The following is an 18,011-nucleotide window of genomic DNA, read 5'->3' as shown; positions in this document are numbered from 1 at the left end:
CTTTGGCAATTCATTCAATGTCCTCTTGGGTTGGCAAGTATACAGCTCTCCTCTTGCAGGATTACTTGCTAACTTCAAGGAATATTAAATATTCATAACATTTATTGGCTTCAAGAGAGGTAGGACCTATTTTAACACGTAACTAATCATCTTGAATATCCAACAAATACATAAATTCTTACTTTCAACTGTACATTCGTTGAACAAGAAGTTACAAAATTACACTCGATATTAAAAAATATGTTAAGAACCCTTCTGTAAACTTCAATGACTATTTGCTCAAACAATAGTGAAAAAAATGTGTTATTATCTAAAACTACTTCAGATTACGTAATTCGGACTTCTCGAGGCTCCTCCGATTCTTCCATTTTTCCAGCGGCCAAAGGAACATTGTTTTAATGGTCATTAATTAAACATTATTATTAGTTAGTTAGTCATTATTAAATTCGATTCAATATACATATAAGAGAAATCTAAGTAAATACTTAGCTCCTTGATAACGTTATGATAATTTTTATTCAATGCTTAGTTTATTAAACTCGTTTGACGTGCTTTTATTCCTCGCTACGGGCTCCCCATTCTTCGAAGGTACTGTCAACTTTGCATCAAAATTATTCTCCAAAACACCATCATTTTTCCTCTCTTGCTTATTAGTAGTATTTTGACGATGTATCATATTGACGCTTGACCCAGGAGGATACCATTCACCAGTAAATGGTTGTTGTGTGACGAATGGATGCATTGATGCTTGTTGTGGTGTCCACCTGGCCAGTGGGTTAATATTCAATATTCCTTCAAGGAAATGATTCAGACATTCTCTATTTGCCATTTCTTGCTCCACTGCTCTAGGGTTATTTTGAATGCTCTTGGAAATCCTATAATTCTTAATTATGTCATGTAACTTATTCCATTTGAAATATTTTTTCCCTGGTTCCTCCTTTGCGTCGGGAAAATCCATATTAAATTCTTCTAAAGTTTTCAATTCAAATTTCTTCGTCACCTTGGTAGTTCCTTCTTCATCATCTTCATCATCCTCATCAATAACTCTTTTCAAGAATTTACCGGAGTTTTTACCCATATCGATCATCCAATTTGGTGGATACCCCAAGGTATCGACAATTCTAGTCAATTGGTTATATTCAGACGACCCTGGGAAAATAGGGATCCCCAAGAATAATTCAGCGACGATACAACCTAACGACCACATATCAATACTAGTAGAATACGGAATCCCCAATATGATTTCTGGAGCACGGTAAAATCTTGATTGAATATACGTATAAACTGTTCGTGTTTCCTCACATGATGAACCGAAATCAATAATCTTTAATGCAGGTTTATCTGGTGAACAAAGTAATATATTTTCTGGTTTTAAATCACAATGGATCAATTTACTATCTTTCAAAACGCATAACGATTCCAACATTTGCTTTGTGAATATTCTAATTAATTGAATGGAAAGTCCATGAAATTGGTTTTGCTTCAATAATTCATACAAGTTATTACTTAGTAATTCAAATACCAAGCAAAGATGATTCTTATGAATGAAGGAATCGTACATTCTTAAAAAATGATGCTTATTTTCCGGGTCAATCTTATTATTGATCAATTCCAATATTTTAGCTTCCGTAATACTTTGATTTAGGTATTCAGACCGTGATTTAATCACTTTAACAGCAAGGATTTCCTTAGTTGTTAAATTTTGACATTTAACTACTTGTCCAAACGTTCCCTGACCCAAAATATCTAGGACCAAATATTTTCTATTTTGTTCTGAACCCAGGACATCATTAACGTAAAGGATATAATCACTGTTAACATTATCGAATCCATTATTAAATTTCCCCTCAGATGGCTTCGTCAGTACACGTTTAGGATTTTTGGAAGGTTTGTATGTAAAATCAGGAGAGCATAGTTGGTAAGTAGTGATTAAATTCTTTGTTAATGCCAACAATGGTGAGATGGTTTTGGAATTTAGTGATGCACGCCTAAATTTAGGTGTTGGATTCGTTATTGGATTCAAATCATTTCTATTCTTACAAACTTTCATTGATGGTATAATTAATGGTTTTGGTTGCTGTTGCTGTTGTTGCTCTTCACCAGTTCTTCGGAGTTGCTTATATGGAGGTTGTAAGTTAGCCGTTGCTGGTGTATGAATATTTGTTGTTGGATAGGCACTCAATCTTCTGAATGGTGATACCATTGAATTATCATTAGAAAGACCTCCCGGTATGTAACTTGGACCAGCCATCATACTTGGGTTTGCAGTATTTGGTGTAATAGATGAATTCTTATTGATAGTCCTTGTACTGTAATTGGTTATATTATTACCATTTCCATTAGGGTAAAGATGAGAAGCAGCCATGCTCTGTCTTCTTTGGAAATCCTGGTACATGGAGGGTCCCAACCTAGCACCATACTGATGAGCATTATATAATTGTTGTTGTTGCTGATGAGAATAGTTTATTTCTTGTTGTTGAGAGGGAACCTGTTGTTGAGATTGTGGGGGTCCATATTGATTATATTGATCATATTGGAACGGATTTGGTGCAGGTGCTCTGGATGGAGGTATTACCAAACTTGATTTTCTTCTCTTGAAGGACTCGAGCATATCTTCGTCCATGTCCATGTTATAACTTTGTTGTTGTTGCTGCGGGGGGGATAGTGTTGAATCTGCATTGTTACTACTCCAGGGGTTAGTAAATGCAAAGCTGTTCTGCTGCTGTTGTTGTTGCTGTTGTTGGTTCATAAAAGTGGATTTCCATATATTATTATTATTGTTTGCTTGATCAGCAGCACCTTGTTGAAGTTGGTGGTTATTATGCAAACTTTCTGAGCTATTCGCATGTCTTGGAGACATTTCCTTCGGTGATGCAAAGTCATTAGGGGTTGTCATGATGAGAAATTAATCGTTGCAATTTTTGGTTGTGGATAGTCCAACAGGCTGTCTTGATATACGCAGGTGGAACAATGGATCACTTAAACGGTTGATCCTTGAGGAGGCAAAACAGAGCGACTGGTGGGTAACAATATTCTGCGAGAGTGGAAGATAAATCCAGGCGGAGCAACAAGGCGAGATAATGAAGCTGAGTGTATATATATAAGTACGAAGTTATATATTTATTAATTGTGTTTTATGAAATTGTTGTAAATTGAATTAAACCCCTCATAGTAGTTGAATGTGGTAAATACTCCGTTTTTTTTCAAATTTTCAATATTGGAATTCGTTGACGTTGCCGATTTTTGGGGGGCGAGGAATGTCAGACCACAACGTCAGTAAATGAATAAAAGATATTATTTATGAAATATTGTTTTCTTGTATTGTTTGTTATATTATTATTATGTTATTTATAGACTACGGGTGGCTTAACGGGAGTAAGACCAGACGTTCTTCAACAAACCGTCGTTTTGAGCCAAACGGTTCAAAGAATCATCAGCTTCACCTCTGGCTCTGACGTTACCGGACAAAGCGTAGGTAATGTATTCACCTGGGATGGCACGGCCTTCTTCATCAACCTTGGCGATGTTGATTTGGACGGAAGCGTGATCATCAGCCTTGATGATTCTGTTGGTAGCAGAACACTTTCTTGGAACGTAAAGTTCGACCTATATGTAAAGAAAAATTCATTTCATTATTGTTAGTATGAAGATTCTATTGTTGTTGTATCGTTGAGCCAGTCAATCAATTAATTAATCGGTGGACAATTGAGATCTAATCGCGCTTAATTCAAATGGAAGTTTCGGTAAATTCATAAATCTATCTAAAATGGATATGTTCTTTGGTGCTGTTTTCCAGTTCTCATTGCGTTTCGCCCTATTTACGTGATTTGAACAGGTGGAACGGCTCCACCACTCTTTCATTCATTCATCCTTACTTATTCTATTTCCACAGCATATGGTGATCTCGTACTCATTCTTCTCATCTCATTTAAAATCCACAAATAATAATCATTAGGAATTAGTCTGGTACATTCATTCAATCGTTCAACCATTCATTCACTCGTTATCTTTCTTTTGACTCTTGTCCTCTCACTGACTCGCTCGTTACACAAATTTTCACATACTAATTGACCCTTATCGTTTTCCATATTGACTTGCTTTGTGTGTATTGGTAGATTTCGTCAACTGGGGGAAATGACTAGGCATGTTTTGAATCCACGATTCAAATCAACGTGATGCATTTCACTAGTATTATTTCGTTGCCATTGCAGTTACTGCTACAAACAGAACAAACAGCGAAACGCGTTTTGCGTCGCGACAAAAAATGAATTTTTCATTGGAAAAAATTCAGACCGAAAAAACTACAAAAGTTTTGGGTGTATTTGGGATGTCTGGGTGTTAGACGGTCACAATTAGGAAGATACATAACACAATGTAAAATCAAGTCTGTCATTAATCTGTAGATAAAACACTTCAACACTGTAACGCAACAAACTGGATTAGAAGAAAATATATATTGCTTTATCTCTGCTCGCTTTAACGCATCCTTAAACGGACAATACTTAATCGTCCAGGGAGTGTGACATGTAACGAGAAGCTTGGTATGGGCTTAATTGTAGCAGGTACTAGTTGATTGACCGCTGCTGTATTCATCTGTTTACAATAATCCCCATAATACAACGTATCTCGTTACCCCATGTACATATGCGATAGTGGGTGGTCTTGTAATGCAAGGAACTGGAATAAACGTTTTTGGTGCCCTTAGATAAATGTAAGTGGGGATTGGCAGAAATTTTTATTATATTGTTTGGTTATCTGAATGCATGCATCCATCTAATCTTGCTAATATACACTCTCTAAGATTGTTTTATGATACTGAAAATTCAGAACAATTATCCTCGAGAAATATATATACTCCTGATCCAAAAGGACATTTTATTGGATATGTTTCAACATGCAGATGTTACATAGATCATTTTACATGAGATAGCCCAAATGGTCCAATTCTATCAGTTACTCCATGTCAACGTAACTTGACTTGACTTTACTTGTCTAGCGATACGTATCATATTTAGTGGTGATCGGGTTACGCTTAATATATTCAAAGTTTAATTAAAAGGTGACAAAAGGGGTGTCTCTTTGGCCGTTTTGACCAAATTCAAGTTGATCAATAACACTACACTTATTTTTTTCGATAGATTCTGGTTCCAAAAGAAGAGGTAAACACACCGTGACCTTTTAACTGAAACTAGCCTTATAATATTTTTATTCTTTTCTAAACAAGTTCAACCTCTTTTTCTTACTCATTATGACGTTATCAATCATATAATCAATGCTGAAAATGGAAAATGACATAGCGCGATCGTTACCAAGAGTTACCCAAGACAGCTGAAATAAAGCAACTCCACTTTTCATTATCAATGGAGTTGCAAAAAGGCCTGAAATACTCAATTGATAAAACATGAGCAGTAATGAAACATCTGGAGCTAGTATGCTCCGTTCCAGAGCAAGAACCCTTTCCAACCCACGTGATATACAGGAACCGTTTCTTCTTATCGATCCTGGGAACCATCCTGACTCTCATTTCCAAAAGAGAATGAGTCCCATAAGATACGCTATTAGATCCCATTTGGTGCAATTCACTACTACTCAATCTGGCAAATTGGCCAAATGGCAATCCAAACATCGAACCCCCCTATTAGATGTTTTTTTCTCCTATACAGCCATAATGGGGTCGCATACATTTTATGTTGTATGCCTACCGATGCCCGTATGGTTGGGACAATATGAGGTGACCAAGGATTTGGTGTATATCTTGGGTTATTCCATTTATTTAAGTGGATTTTTCAAAGATTTTTGCTGTTTACCAAGACCAAGAGCACCTCCATTGCATAGAATTACCTTGAGTAAATACACGGAGAAAGAATACGGAGCACCAAGTTCCCATTGTGCCAATGCGACAGGTGTCACATTATATGTCATATGGAGACTTTTCCAAAATGGAACATTTTCATGGTTCTGGAAATTGGTTGCCCTAGCGTTGGTCTCATTCTATTATTTCACTCTTGTCATCGGAAGAGTTTATTGCGGAATGCATGGAATGTTAGATTTAATTAGTGGTGCCATTATTGGGGTTATTTGTATGGTGGGGACCATTCTTTTGAAATATTTTTTGAAATATGTCCCATATGAGACGTATTGGTGGTTCCCCTTGTGGAGTGTCTTGTGGGGGTTATTTTTGTTATTTTATCATATTGAACCCGTGGATGAATGTCCCTGTTTTGCTGATTCTGTGGCGTTCATTGGAGTTGTTGTTGGATTGGAATTGGGTGATTGGACAATGCATAGGTGGAACTGGGCTGGCGTTTATGAAATTTATTATTCTGGATTAGTTAATTGTTTGGGAAAATTTGTTGTTGGTGTCACATGTGTTGTCATTTGGAAGTATCTATTGAGTAAACCCATTGTCTATTGGATTTTGATTAATGTCTTCAAGATTTCTGATGACAGAAAGGAAAACTCTAAAGAATTAGAAAAAAGAATCAAACAGAATGATAAAGAGTGTCCATTGTTTGTTGGGTTTCCCAAGATTGACATTATTGGAAGGTATATTATATATGCGGGGATCCCATTAACAGTATTATTAGTAACGCCCAAGGCTATATCACTCTGTGGGTTGTGAAGAGAAAAAGGACAAAAAAAAAGCAAATTAACATAATTCCCATATCATTAAAAGACTTATCTATAATTATTTACCTTATTTAACCGAACTGAATATTTAAAATGCGCTTATTCCCATCAATATTTAGGAGCATGAGCCAACTTTCTCCTCGTAGCCAATGATGCGCTTAATGGACCATATGTCTTGGCATTTTCTCTATACTCTTTAAATGAGGCGAAAGAATTACCGGCATTTTTCTTGACAGCATGTTGTAACATGGCAGTGGCTGCCATTCTGGAAGTCAGCATGGTAGCTGCTGAGGAAGATAATGTGGCGGCTAATCTAGAATTTTGAGCGATCATTGTAATTATGCAGTTGTTAATGTTTTCTATATATTGTTGGTATGGTTACAGAATCGCCAAGGAGAAGTATATATTGAAGAGAATGCGGATACGATAACGAAGAACGTTCCAATGCGGATAAGATCACTGGGTTATATATGATAGATAAGTTGTTATGCTGGTGGAGGGGTCCACTCTTCTAATCTACAAATGCATGACACTTACGATTTGTGGGTGTCTTCTCTTGGTTGAGTTTACTTGGTGAAGTTCATGATTGCCCACGAAATAAGAACCGCGCGGCATTTAACATCCGTCTTATCTACGGTGATTTCCCCTTTGGGTAATCCCAATGGGCCGTCCGGTTCCACGAGGCGATGGCGTCTTTAAAGAATCGGACATTTACCAATATTACGTGGGGAGAAGATTCGGTGACACATTTTCCATGAAGAAGTTGTCAAGGAAACCCTCCTTTCATATCAAGCAGCTGTAGCATACTACCAACATTAGGTTGGCGTTGTTTTACATAGTAAAACGTCAGGTAATCTAGTTACGAAAATTATAGAATGTTACTACTTATCCACTTTTGCTTAACATGAAGGGATCAACGGCTATTTTTATGACTCTTTCCATTTTTTTTTCTGAGTGAGTAAGTTTTGAGATGACCCAGTCGTTCCCAACACAGTTTTCTCAGATAGTAAGTACTATATCAACTACATTATTATCTTTTTTTGATGAAGACGTCAAAGTTCTTGCTACCTCGAAACTATCCGCCAATGACTTCAGTTTAACTGATTCACGCTATAGAGTTCCATTTTTCTCTACCTGAATCCCACACATTACAGGGAACCTGTAATTCAGCCATCCTTTTATTTATCTCAACATTTCTAAAGCCGCCAAATGACAAATATATTGAAACTGCCAAGTACTTTCACCTCTAATGATACATAAATATAATAATCTCGTGTTTTGCCCATATCGACTTGGAGGCCACCATATTAATTGTTTTGTATTGTTTGGGCACTGAATCACGAGGATAACCTGTAAAAGATGATAAGCGATATGAAACGTGTCAAACATGCTATGCTCGACGAGATGAAAAAGAATAAGAAAGTTATGTACATTAGACAAGAACTAATCATTATGATTAAATTTGTAGAATAGATTTAAAAAGAATATAGATTATTATTATAATAAAGATTAACCTTTACTTAATAAAAGCCTCGTGAAGCCTTTGAAATATATATCCAAAAAATAAAGAAAGATCATAAACAAATAACCGGTCTAATCAATACAAAATAATTATTTTGTAAAGCTTACTACATCATTTCTACAAAATGTCAACTGAAGATAACTTTTTTAAAGAATCTTTAGCCACTATCGTTCAACAAATGGCAGCCATGCAAGAAGCCATTACCACTTTATCTCAGGAAGTAACCAAGTTAAAGAAGGACGATGCAATTGAATTGAATGCTTTAGAACAAGCACCTACTGCTTTCGCTAAAGAAACTCAACAACAAACTGAATTGAAAAACATTGAGAACCAGGATTTTGAACAGAATTAAGAAGAAATCGAAGATCTTAAGAACAAAATCGAAGGTATTGCTGCAACTGAAAAGAATGACGCGCTCAATACTCAACAGGAGTTAACTAATGCTTCTACTGCTTTTACCGATTTTGTGGATACAATCGAGAAATTTAGACTTGAACAAACACAATTTGCCGAAAAGGTTAAAAATGAAAAAATTAACATGAAGCAACAATCAACTGCGACCCAGCCAGGTACTCAATCTGGATACCCTATTGATGTTCAAACCAAGATTGACGAAATCGAGAAATTTGTCCCAGACTTGATCATCAAACGCTCTGATGTCAGATTATTAGCGTGTATTAAGAATGTCTCTGATGTTAATTTAGGAAACATTAATTCTGATATGTCCATTTCAACAGGTCCAGGTATCGATGTAACTCCTACTCTATTGAAGATTCAATCTTTGCTACTTCTCCAAACAAGTTGCATTTAAGGATTGGGGTTTCTTTCTCAACAATTGCTGTTTCGGAATTGCTGCCCGTGCTCTAAAAGATGAACGTGGCCGTTTAATGGATTGGTCCAATTGTGTTGTATCTCTTTGTAAACATGTTCAATTTCACCAAATCGATGGTAAGAAATTCGGACTTCTCAAGAACTCGAAACATGTGCAAGGTACACCATTGTATACCTACCTTCTCTCCATCATTCATCAATCGATGGAAATTAAAGGTATTTCCACCTTTCCACTTGTACTTGCATTATTTAATGAAACATTAAAGCCATTGAATATTCCGCAACTCAACCCTTACATCCACACTAACTTCGATTCCTTATTACAGTATTTGAACGAACACCTTCATCGTGATTTTTCACCTCCTGCAATCGGTAACGCACCTTCTATCCCTTTTTTCCAGATTCACAAAACTTCTTATTCTAAGAAGAATCACTATTTCTGTCCAACCTGTTCTTGCTCGTTTTGTGAACGTAACAAGAAACATAACTCTGGTACAGTCGGATATACTGTGTTAAATGTGACTGCCCAAAATGTTCTGCCCAAAAACGCCATTTTCAAGAAAAGCGTGCTGGCCGAAACAAACAGCAGAAATACCGAATTAATCAATTAGGTATTGAATTCGATTCAGACACGTCCAGTGATACTGACGAATTTCATGATGCTCTCTCTGAGACTATCAATGCGGAAACTACACCTAATGAAGATAAAACAGATATGATTTCTGCTAATTTTCTTTTGAACGAAATTAATGCGAGGCCAGACTCCAACCCAGAGCAATAAACCCGTATTAATTCTAGATACTGGTGCTGATGCAAACTTCACATATTCCGATCTGTGGAAGAACAACGCCAGCAGTAATATCTTCAGTTGACATTTTAGTAGAAATTAGAATTCAAATCAGTATAATGTAATAAGCTTTACAAAAAAATTATTTTGCATTGATTAGACCGGTTGTATAATTGTAACTTCTCTTTACTTTTGGATATATCTTTCAGAAGCTTCACGAGGCTTGTATTAATATATATATTATTTTGGCTTTTCAACAACGCAATGATATCTGGTTGTCAAAAGTAAAGGTTAATCTTTCTTTAGAAGAAATTTTTTTTAATTTTTTCATCTCGTCGAGCATAGGCTGTTTGACACGTTTCATATCGCTTATCATCTTCTACGGGTTATTCTCGTGATTCAGTACTCAAACAATACAAATTTTTTTTATAAAATTAAGCTTCTATGGCCAAGTTGGTAAGGCGCCACACTAGTAATGTGGAGATCATCAGTTCAAATCTGGTTGGAAGCATATCTTTTTGCAAACGCAGTTTACACCATAACATGAAGTGTGTTCTAAATGTGTAGTATTTGTACATGTTGGTTACCTTATATATGTAAATAAGATTATACAAGATGAATTTTAGAAACTTACATTCTAGCTTTATTCATATAAAGTTTACAAAGTATTTATGTCCATAGTCACCAAACGATTCCTTCTTCACAAGACGCATTCCTTTCTGTACTTTGTATCACCAACCAAGCTAGATATTGTAAAGGACCAAACAATTTGTGATTAAATCTTGTATGGGGGGGATCTGCATCCCTGTGAATTAAGATCTGGTTTCCAAGGTTGTACATGTCCGACTCCTTGTGTCTTTCATTATATGATACTGATGTTGTTTCTCTGTTGCAATTGCTACCAACACTTGGTCACACCAGTATACCTTTATATCAATCAGAAAATTCTTCATATCTACAAGACCTAAACCACCTCTGGCGTCGTTGACTTAAATTCGTATCTGGGACGATAGATCCTATATTGAATTGAGCAAGACTATCACGAAAAAAACACAACATTACACATCGAAAGAGAAGAATGCTTATTTCTATTTATTTTCTATATATATATATTGAAGTGAAATAGTCCTTTACTTATGTTATTAGTATTGTTGTTAATTAATATTATTTCCATGTCCGAATATTTCGTTAAACGTCCGAATTATCAGTTGAAGTATTGACATTATAACTGTCATCAGCTTCATTCTTTATCGAGTCATCGTCATACTCGTCATCCGGATTGACGATACGTAAGTTATTTCTTTCTTGCATCATGTCTGGTAATGAAGTAGCACTAAATCTTTGTACACCATCATAGAATGAACCATGAGTTGGGTTTGGTGGTCTTAATAATGGATTTGACATTTGTGGCTGTTCATTATCTTCATCCTCTTCAAATACAGTATGAGGGATGTCTTGATTGTTATTATTATTATTACCATTCCCACTTTTCGGTATTATTCCGAATGATGGTGTGCTATTTGAAGTGTTATTCCTTGATGGTAAATGCCAATTCTTTGTAGATGTACCAGCGGCAGCGACGGTGGATGCCATTGGTAATGATGTACTGGTTGTTGTCTTGGAAGATAATGCTCTTTGTTGACTAAATTTGTTACTATTTGGTATTATGATTGGATTTGCATCTTCGTCACCGAATGAATATGGTTGATATTGTTTGTTTTCATCCATATTTATCTTATTTTGACGATGCTTATAGACAAGGAAAAGAATTAGGATAGCGGCTATTATAATGACACCGAATACAACACCAATGACAATACCAGCGATGGCACCACCACTTAGTTTTTTACTCTTCCCTGATGTAGATTTATTATTTATGGAATTATTTGTTGTTGAAGAGGTGGATGGTGAAGATGTTTCCACGACGGATGTTGTGGTCACTATAATTGTCTTTGGTTGTTGATTTGATTGTGTTATCACAGATTTTGTGACGATATGCGTAGTATACCTCAAAGATGTGAGTATTACTGAAGATGATGAGGAAGAAGAAGATGCAGATGACGAGGAAGAGGAAGTCGATGACGAGGAGGATACTGAACTGGCAGATGATGAAACTGCAACAGATGCGGATGACGATGACGAAGTGGCAGATGATGATGAAGGCTGCAAGGTAGTGGTTATGGATGATGTTGAGGATGTTGATGACGACGATGATGAGCTTGTTGTTGCTTTCTTACTACTCGATTTTGATGCAGATGTAGACAAAGATGAGACACTGGAAGCTTCAGATGTCGACGATGCAGAAGAACCCGAGGAAACGGAGACGGAAGCATCCACATAGACTTCCATGGCGGAGGTCCCACCACAAGTTTGATATGGCCAACCTGCACATGCGACTGAGCAAGTGCCAGATGATTGTAATTTTGCCAATACGCTGGCATCCTTGCCACAGTAACATTGGTCCCCCTGATAAAGTGCTGCGAACTGATAACCTGCACATTGTTGCTGACAATAAGATTGAGATTGGTACATGTAGGAACCTTTCGAGGTCATGCCCAGTTCCTCCATATCTGAAGCGTCGTAACAACCTTGGTAATTGAAAAGGTCTGCTGCCCTTGTGCATTTCCATATAAGCGTACAAGTGAAAAGAAAAAATATGGGGTTCATTGTTGTGGTAGTCTAGCGATGTGTATGCTGTTTGCTAGCTGAATCATGCAATTGTCCAAATGTGTTTTTGTAGATGGACTCTATCCTTGAGTGTGGTTTCAACTAGATGCGATGCCAGAGGTGGTGTACTTATGGTGGAGGGCTCTGTGAGTGTCTCTTGAGGATCACGGGCCAATGAAGCAAGAAGACTGGTGGATGGTTGTGTATCTGAAACAATCGTGGTTGCCAAACGGACGATGTTCTAAATTTGGCCGAGAATGCAACACAAACGAAAACAACACGAAAATGGCCTCTTTGGGAAACAAACGCGAAAAATCGTACGAGTTGGGATGTCGCTTTCGACGGACAGGCCCTAGGGACCCCTATTCAGCTTAAAGTGGGATAAGGCAAGATGTGTACAGTGGCAGATACTTACATGATGTGTTCTCCAACATATTGGAGAAACGCTAAGCTATCATTGCTGTGTGTTTACACCATTGATGTTTGTGTTTACACTGTGTGTCATTTTGTATGTGAAAACTTGCGCGCTTTGCAAATTTTTCAAAAAAAAGAGATGAGATGAACCCATTCGTTGTTTCACTAGTGAGAGGTGACAGGGCAATATAGAATAGCACAATCGGGTCAGCTAACATGTCAAACTCATTGAAGGCGTTGGATAAGAGGTTTGCCAAGAGAAGACAGGTGTACAAACCCATCCTGGAATCTCCCTTCACTAACGAATTAAACTCATGGCCGCACCTAAAGGATCAGAAATTCGTTGTTCAACTGTTGAAGAATACAATATTGAACAAATGTAAGCATTTAAACGAATCCTCAGTGCCTATAAGCCAGTGGCCATGGGACATTCTTATCAATTATAACGAGATCGTTTCGTATTTGTCGAAAACAGAACCCTCCTGCAACGTTATATTATTTGTCTGTAACAAAGACCAGGATATTCCCTCCATTTTATTGCAACAGATACCTATCCTAAGCTACATTTCCAAGACCAAAGTCACGTTGGTTCAGCTCCCTAAGGGATCATTAGATCTTCTTAGGGATGCCATTCGCGATAAGGATATAGATAATGGATTACTATTGATCCAATGCAATGACAAGTTGGATTCCACATTCTTGACCCAAATTGAATCTCAAATGGATACCAATGAGCAAGCATCAAAGTTCCCCTGGTTGGATAATTTACAATATAAACCAACCAATATCAAATTACTGAAATCTACTATCCCTTTACAAAGTAAAATTCCGAAAAAAAGCCAGACACCGCACCAGAAATAAATGGAAAAAAAAATTTTCCACCGAGGCTTTTCATCATTATACCACGTAAAGTGTTAAAAGTAGCCTTGAGGTAATAGTGATAAGCATCGACTAAGAGAGATCTTACGTACGAGTGAAAATTAGCTGAAGTCTTTCTGTCCTTTAATTTTAACTTTTATTTTTTTGCATTTTTAATTCGAGGTAAATATGGTCGTTTTGAATCCAAATAACTGGCATTGGGTGGATAAGAATACTTTACCATGGACTAAAGATTATTTTAACGAGAAATTAAATGATTTCCAAGTGGTCACTAATGACAAATCCAAAATAATTAAAATCAACCAAATTGATAAGATTACTGGGGACTCCAATGTTTCACAAAGAAAGGGGAAACCCATTTGTTATTTTGATTTACAAATGGATTTCTCCATTCAAATTATCAATGATGAACAGGAAGAACAGGAAGCAGAAGATGCTATTGAGAAGGGAACTTTATCCATTCCCGAATTCATGCATGATGAGGATTCATTCGAGATGAAATTGACCGGATTCTCAAAAGATATTGAAAAAATTGTTAAGGATGAATTTTTGCCTAGCTTTAACAACATATTGTTACAATATCAAGACGATTTAATTACGTCTCATTCAAAGGACTTGCAACATTAATCCAAAAGAAAAAATATAACATAAAATACAAACTTGATAGAACACGGATACTGAAAACAAAACTTGCATACATCCTTCATCCCTGTTTTAAACAAAAAAGAAGTATCATTATCATATAGTGTTACATCACGCATCTATGTAATTCAGATAAATGAATAACTTAAAAACAGTACATTTATATTTTTTCGAATTAAAAACTATGAAAACAAAACAAATATTTTTTTGGCTTGTCTTTCATTCTTATGAAATAAAACTTGATTGGAAACGAATTGTAAATGCCACAGAGCTTGCACCTGATTCTTGCTTTTAGAAACACATATTATATAGAGTCGCTAGAACTGAGTGAAGGGGTCGTGAATTTTGACCAATAATTTATAAAAGTTTTCAAAAAGAATTGTAGAGAGGGCACAATGTAATAAGATTCTAGTCTTTGTGTTCCAGTTCTCCTTGTATTATAGCAATAATTATCAGTCATACTTATATATTCCAGCTGATAACGTTCAATGTGGCTTTAAGGCGGTTGCTATACTCCGGCGATTACCCTCCGGAGTGGCAAAAGAGGGGACTCGACGCTCGAGTATTGAGAAGAGTCCACCCCTCATTCAATCCTTGACATATACTTATTGAAGAGCAAGATCATTCCCAGTTTTATCTACTACTGGATCCAACACTCTAACAGAGTTGGTTGACCAAAGATATTAAGTTAATTTCAGAATGGCCCATCCTATGGACATATCTTTTTATTCCCATGACGGTCGAACATTGGTACATGATCTAATTTCAATATCGACAGTTAAAAATAATCTAAGTACATCTGCAGATCCAGCATTCTATTATTTCCAAAACCCATCGGTTGAATATTTGACCACGGTTGGTAGAGTTCTGTTCGGTACCACAGAGGAGTACTGTCTCTTCTACCACCTAAAAACCCCGATTCACATCCGTTTGAAGAAAAGATGGAAATTGCAACACAAAATAATTGGTTAGTATTAACTCAAACCATATTATTTGAAAAACAATATGGCGGTAATATAAAGACCTGTCTACTGGTGGGCGAGAGATGTTCCCTATTATTTGTCCGAGGAAAGAAGAGCATCAGTGATGTTATTGGTGACCGTCTACTAAGAGGGAGAGTAGCATCCGGAGCTCTTAGTCTTCTCCAATTCTGTGCAGCCGATAAAAGGAGGGAATATGTCGTTGCTTTGTCAAATCATCGGTTTTGTTTCTCCGAGGGTTGCCTACTAAAAGACTTAGAAGATTTTCAAGAGTCATACGCGGATTTTACATCCTTGAATGAGCTATTAGAGGCAAAACACTTTCTACCAAATGAAGATAGATGGGCTATAAACTCAATAGCGAAGGGCTCCCATGACTTTAGCCGTGGTGCCAAGGAGGACCTCCTTCGTAGGCAGGAAAAAGTAAATTTGAGATTTTTCCTTTTGACGAGCATCGTCGGGTCTGTAGCAACAGTTTCCACACCAGCGGTAACAGCCTTGGATCATCACCTTGACATCTCTGATCGTTTTAAACTAATTTTTGGCTGGATACCAGTAGGTTTGGCCATTATTTGTTGCCTGTCATGGGCTGCCAAAGTTGGTGCATGGGTAATTTGTTTCTTTTCCCGAAACTAATGGTGAGCAAAGATGAAGATTTGCTATGTAGAGCTAGCTATCCTTATGTGTACAAGTCACATAGTCAAAAAATATATATATTGTTCTGGGCGTTAATAGCACTAGTAGATTTTAACGCGGTGACTACATTGTCACGTTGAATTGTGGAAATTAAATACTTTAAATATATTTATTAAAAGTTAAAAAGTTAGGTCCTTTAACACAATTTCAGTCTCTTCTCTTTCGCAACGTACTTTGCACACTACTTGTTTTCGACGACAAATTCAAACTCTCACCAGAATGGCCTGAGATACTGAACACACTGTCGTTATCAGAATCAAAGTCCAATAGTTTGTTGTACACATATGATTCCTCATATCCTGCATAGTGAAACATTTCTGGCCTTATTTCCTCCTTAAGATCAGGTTCGACATGAAGAATCTCCCCACAGGGAAGCAGCTCGAATGCCATACTCGCGGATATGTTTTCGAAGAATATCCTTAGCCGCGTAGAATAGCATAAAGCCAGTCCTTCCGGATAACTAGCCTTGGATACTAAATGGTATAGATTCTTCTTGGCCCTCCAAACATAGCGTTTTATTTCTAGATGACTCTCACATTTTACACCAAGATTTCTCAAAGCATATTGAAGAGTGTAGCAATCTACACGGTTGTCATCTTTCTTTAAAGTCTCGTGTACCTCAAATATCAAGGAGGAGAGACTGCCTAACTCCCAGGACGAGCAACTAGTCAAAACAAACGCTGGTGGGATGCATTCTACAATAAGGTGAGAAGAAATAGTGTCATATTCGTACACCTCACCTCGATCAAGAATCGAGTGCACCTGTTTTGGATGATGATTTGGTTTATGATCCCGGATTTCTCTAGCTATGATGGCTTTGATGGCATCCACACCTCCATGCTCCTCTAGTATCGAATCCATATCGGAGTCAGGTATTTTAGTGAATCTGCTGAAATAAAGGGTGTCGGCCGAATAAGGGCCAGATATTATCAGGACCTCCTTAACTTCATAATTTTCTTCCTTGGCCCAGTTAGCTCCCTGACCTGTTTCGTAACGCCTGGGGTAGCGTGCGAAAGCGTTGTAAATACTGCATAATGTTTCATTCTTCACTATAATCGTGTCATAATAATCCTCGAACCTCCAGCTAAGATTAAACGTCTGGCATGCCCTTCTTCTCTTGGCCTGTTCTTCCTTGGAGCATATGCACCTACGTTCACATTCCTTCGTGGCATATCTTATGATGTCGGTGCGGTTATCTAGGTCCCAAGCTCTCGGGTGGTTCTGATCAGTTGGTAAGGATACCATGGCAGTATTTTTTTAATTAAACTAAATGTACCCGTAATGCAACTTCTGTAAAACTGTATTGAACGAACACTTTTGCTGCCTTTTTTCAATGCTTTGATAGGCATGTCTTTGGTCCCTCAATTTTACCTCCGCGATTCGGACTTGGAAAGGCGCCCATTGTTGCGATGCAAAAAGTTTACCTTATCCCAACAAAGCAGACAGAAGTTGAGTATGAAACTGCAGGTTATAGAAGCCTCACGTATAGTATAAATATTACCCAAGTTCAGAGCTTATGACATGCCATTACATACTATATGTATTTATGTACCATCTTTAACAAATTTATTGGAATAAACATATAGTTTTAAACAAACGATAGTGTAAATAAAATCAAAGTTCTTGTTACATCTATATAATTAATTATATTACAATCTACCAAATTTCAAAGCTTGAATTATCCTGGAAAGCTACCTGCTATTTATAATTTTCAAAATCCTTAACTCTTCTGGAAATTACCTTTTTCTAGGTACCTTTTCCTAACATTCAAAATTTATAGGCTAAACCGCCTTCTTTCATGATATTTTCCCTCAATTACCTTTTCTCTGAGGCAAACTGAAATTGCTTATGCCTTTTTTGAACACAGAGAAAATGCGCGGAATCCACTTTTACAAAGAAAACTCTGATGTTGTAAGCGAATATGTCATTTTAACGCTACAGTCTATACATAAAAAAAATTGCA

The 18,011-nt window shown here is 36.9% G+C and overlaps 10 protein-coding genes and 1 non-coding gene across 11 annotated transcripts; 6 read left to right on the top strand and 5 right to left on the bottom strand.

Moving 5' to 3' along the window:
* Positions 1-514: 514 nt before the first annotated feature.
* YAK1 (serine/threonine protein kinase YAK1) lies at positions 515-2,896 on the bottom strand (the record flags this gene model as incomplete). The annotated part of the gene is made up of 1 exon (XM_003678230.1): positions 515-2,896. One exon carries the CDS (start codon positions 2,894-2,896, stop codon positions 515-517), a length of 2,382 nt encoding a protein of 793 aa, XP_003678278.1.
* A 470-nt stretch (positions 2,897-3,366) lies between these two features.
* RPS21B (40S ribosomal protein eS21) lies at positions 3,367-4,088 on the bottom strand (the record flags this gene model as incomplete). Its single annotated transcript, XM_003678229.1, has 2 exons — positions 3,367-3,606; positions 4,065-4,088. 2 exons carry the CDS (start codon positions 4,086-4,088, stop codon positions 3,367-3,369), a joined length of 264 nt encoding a protein of 87 aa, XP_003678277.1.
* Positions 4,089-5,401: 1,313 nt separating this feature from the next.
* On the top strand, positions 5,402-6,622 carry LCB3 (sphinganine kinase LCB3; the record flags this gene model as incomplete). The annotated part of the gene is made up of 1 exon (XM_003678228.1): positions 5,402-6,622. The coding sequence occupies one exon, from the start codon at positions 5,402-5,404 to the stop codon at positions 6,620-6,622; it is 1,221 nt and encodes a 406-aa protein (XP_003678276.1).
* Positions 6,623-6,738: 116 nt separating this feature from the next.
* On the bottom strand, positions 6,739-6,963 carry DPI8 (Dpi8p; the record flags this gene model as incomplete). Its single annotated transcript, XM_003678227.1, has 1 exon — positions 6,739-6,963. One exon carries the CDS (start codon positions 6,961-6,963, stop codon positions 6,739-6,741), a length of 225 nt encoding a protein of 74 aa, XP_003678275.1.
* A 2,076-nt stretch (positions 6,964-9,039) lies between these two features.
* NCAS0I02640 (uncharacterized protein) lies at positions 9,040-9,594 on the top strand (the record flags this gene model as incomplete). Its single annotated transcript, XM_003678226.1, has 1 exon — positions 9,040-9,594. One exon carries the CDS (start codon positions 9,040-9,042, stop codon positions 9,592-9,594), a length of 555 nt encoding a protein of 184 aa, XP_003678274.1.
* Positions 9,595-10,208: 614 nt separating this feature from the next.
* On the top strand, positions 10,209-10,281 carry NCAS0Itrna14T. Its single transcript has one exon. It is a non-coding gene; the product is annotated as a tRNA-Thr (tRNA).
* Positions 10,282-10,958: 677 nt separating this feature from the next.
* Positions 10,959-12,437, bottom strand: WSC2 (Wsc2p; the record flags this gene model as incomplete). Its single annotated transcript, XM_003678225.1, has 1 exon — positions 10,959-12,437. One exon carries the CDS (start codon positions 12,435-12,437, stop codon positions 10,959-10,961), a length of 1,479 nt encoding a protein of 492 aa, XP_003678273.1.
* A 630-nt stretch (positions 12,438-13,067) lies between these two features.
* On the top strand, positions 13,068-13,712 carry POP3 (Pop3p; the record flags this gene model as incomplete). Its single annotated transcript, XM_003678224.1, has 1 exon — positions 13,068-13,712. The coding sequence occupies one exon, from the start codon at positions 13,068-13,070 to the stop codon at positions 13,710-13,712; it is 645 nt and encodes a 214-aa protein (XP_003678272.1).
* Positions 13,713-13,898: 186 nt separating this feature from the next.
* HCH1 (Hch1p) lies at positions 13,899-14,357 on the top strand (the record flags this gene model as incomplete). Its single annotated transcript, XM_003678223.1, has 1 exon — positions 13,899-14,357. One exon carries the CDS (start codon positions 13,899-13,901, stop codon positions 14,355-14,357), a length of 459 nt encoding a protein of 152 aa, XP_003678271.1.
* A 956-nt stretch (positions 14,358-15,313) lies between these two features.
* On the top strand, positions 15,314-15,988 carry NCAS0I02600 (uncharacterized protein; the record flags this gene model as incomplete). The annotated part of the gene is made up of 1 exon (XM_003678222.1): positions 15,314-15,988. The coding sequence occupies one exon, from the start codon at positions 15,314-15,316 to the stop codon at positions 15,986-15,988; it is 675 nt and encodes a 224-aa protein (XP_003678270.1).
* A 207-nt stretch (positions 15,989-16,195) lies between these two features.
* Positions 16,196-17,293, bottom strand: NCAS0I02590 (uncharacterized protein; the record flags this gene model as incomplete). The annotated part of the gene is made up of 1 exon (XM_003678221.1): positions 16,196-17,293. The coding sequence occupies one exon, from the start codon at positions 17,291-17,293 to the stop codon at positions 16,196-16,198; it is 1,098 nt and encodes a 365-aa protein (XP_003678269.1).
* Between the last annotated feature and the right edge of the window lie 718 nt (positions 17,294-18,011).

Source organism: Naumovozyma castellii, chromosome 9 (genome assembly GCF_000237345.1).
Source record: "Naumovozyma castellii chromosome 9, complete genome".
NCBI classification, from domain to species: Eukaryota; Fungi; Ascomycota; class Saccharomycetes; order Saccharomycetales; family Saccharomycetaceae; genus Naumovozyma; species Naumovozyma castellii.
The sequence above is the reverse complement of the archived record's forward strand: the minus strand, read 5'-3'. Positions and strand labels throughout refer to the sequence as shown.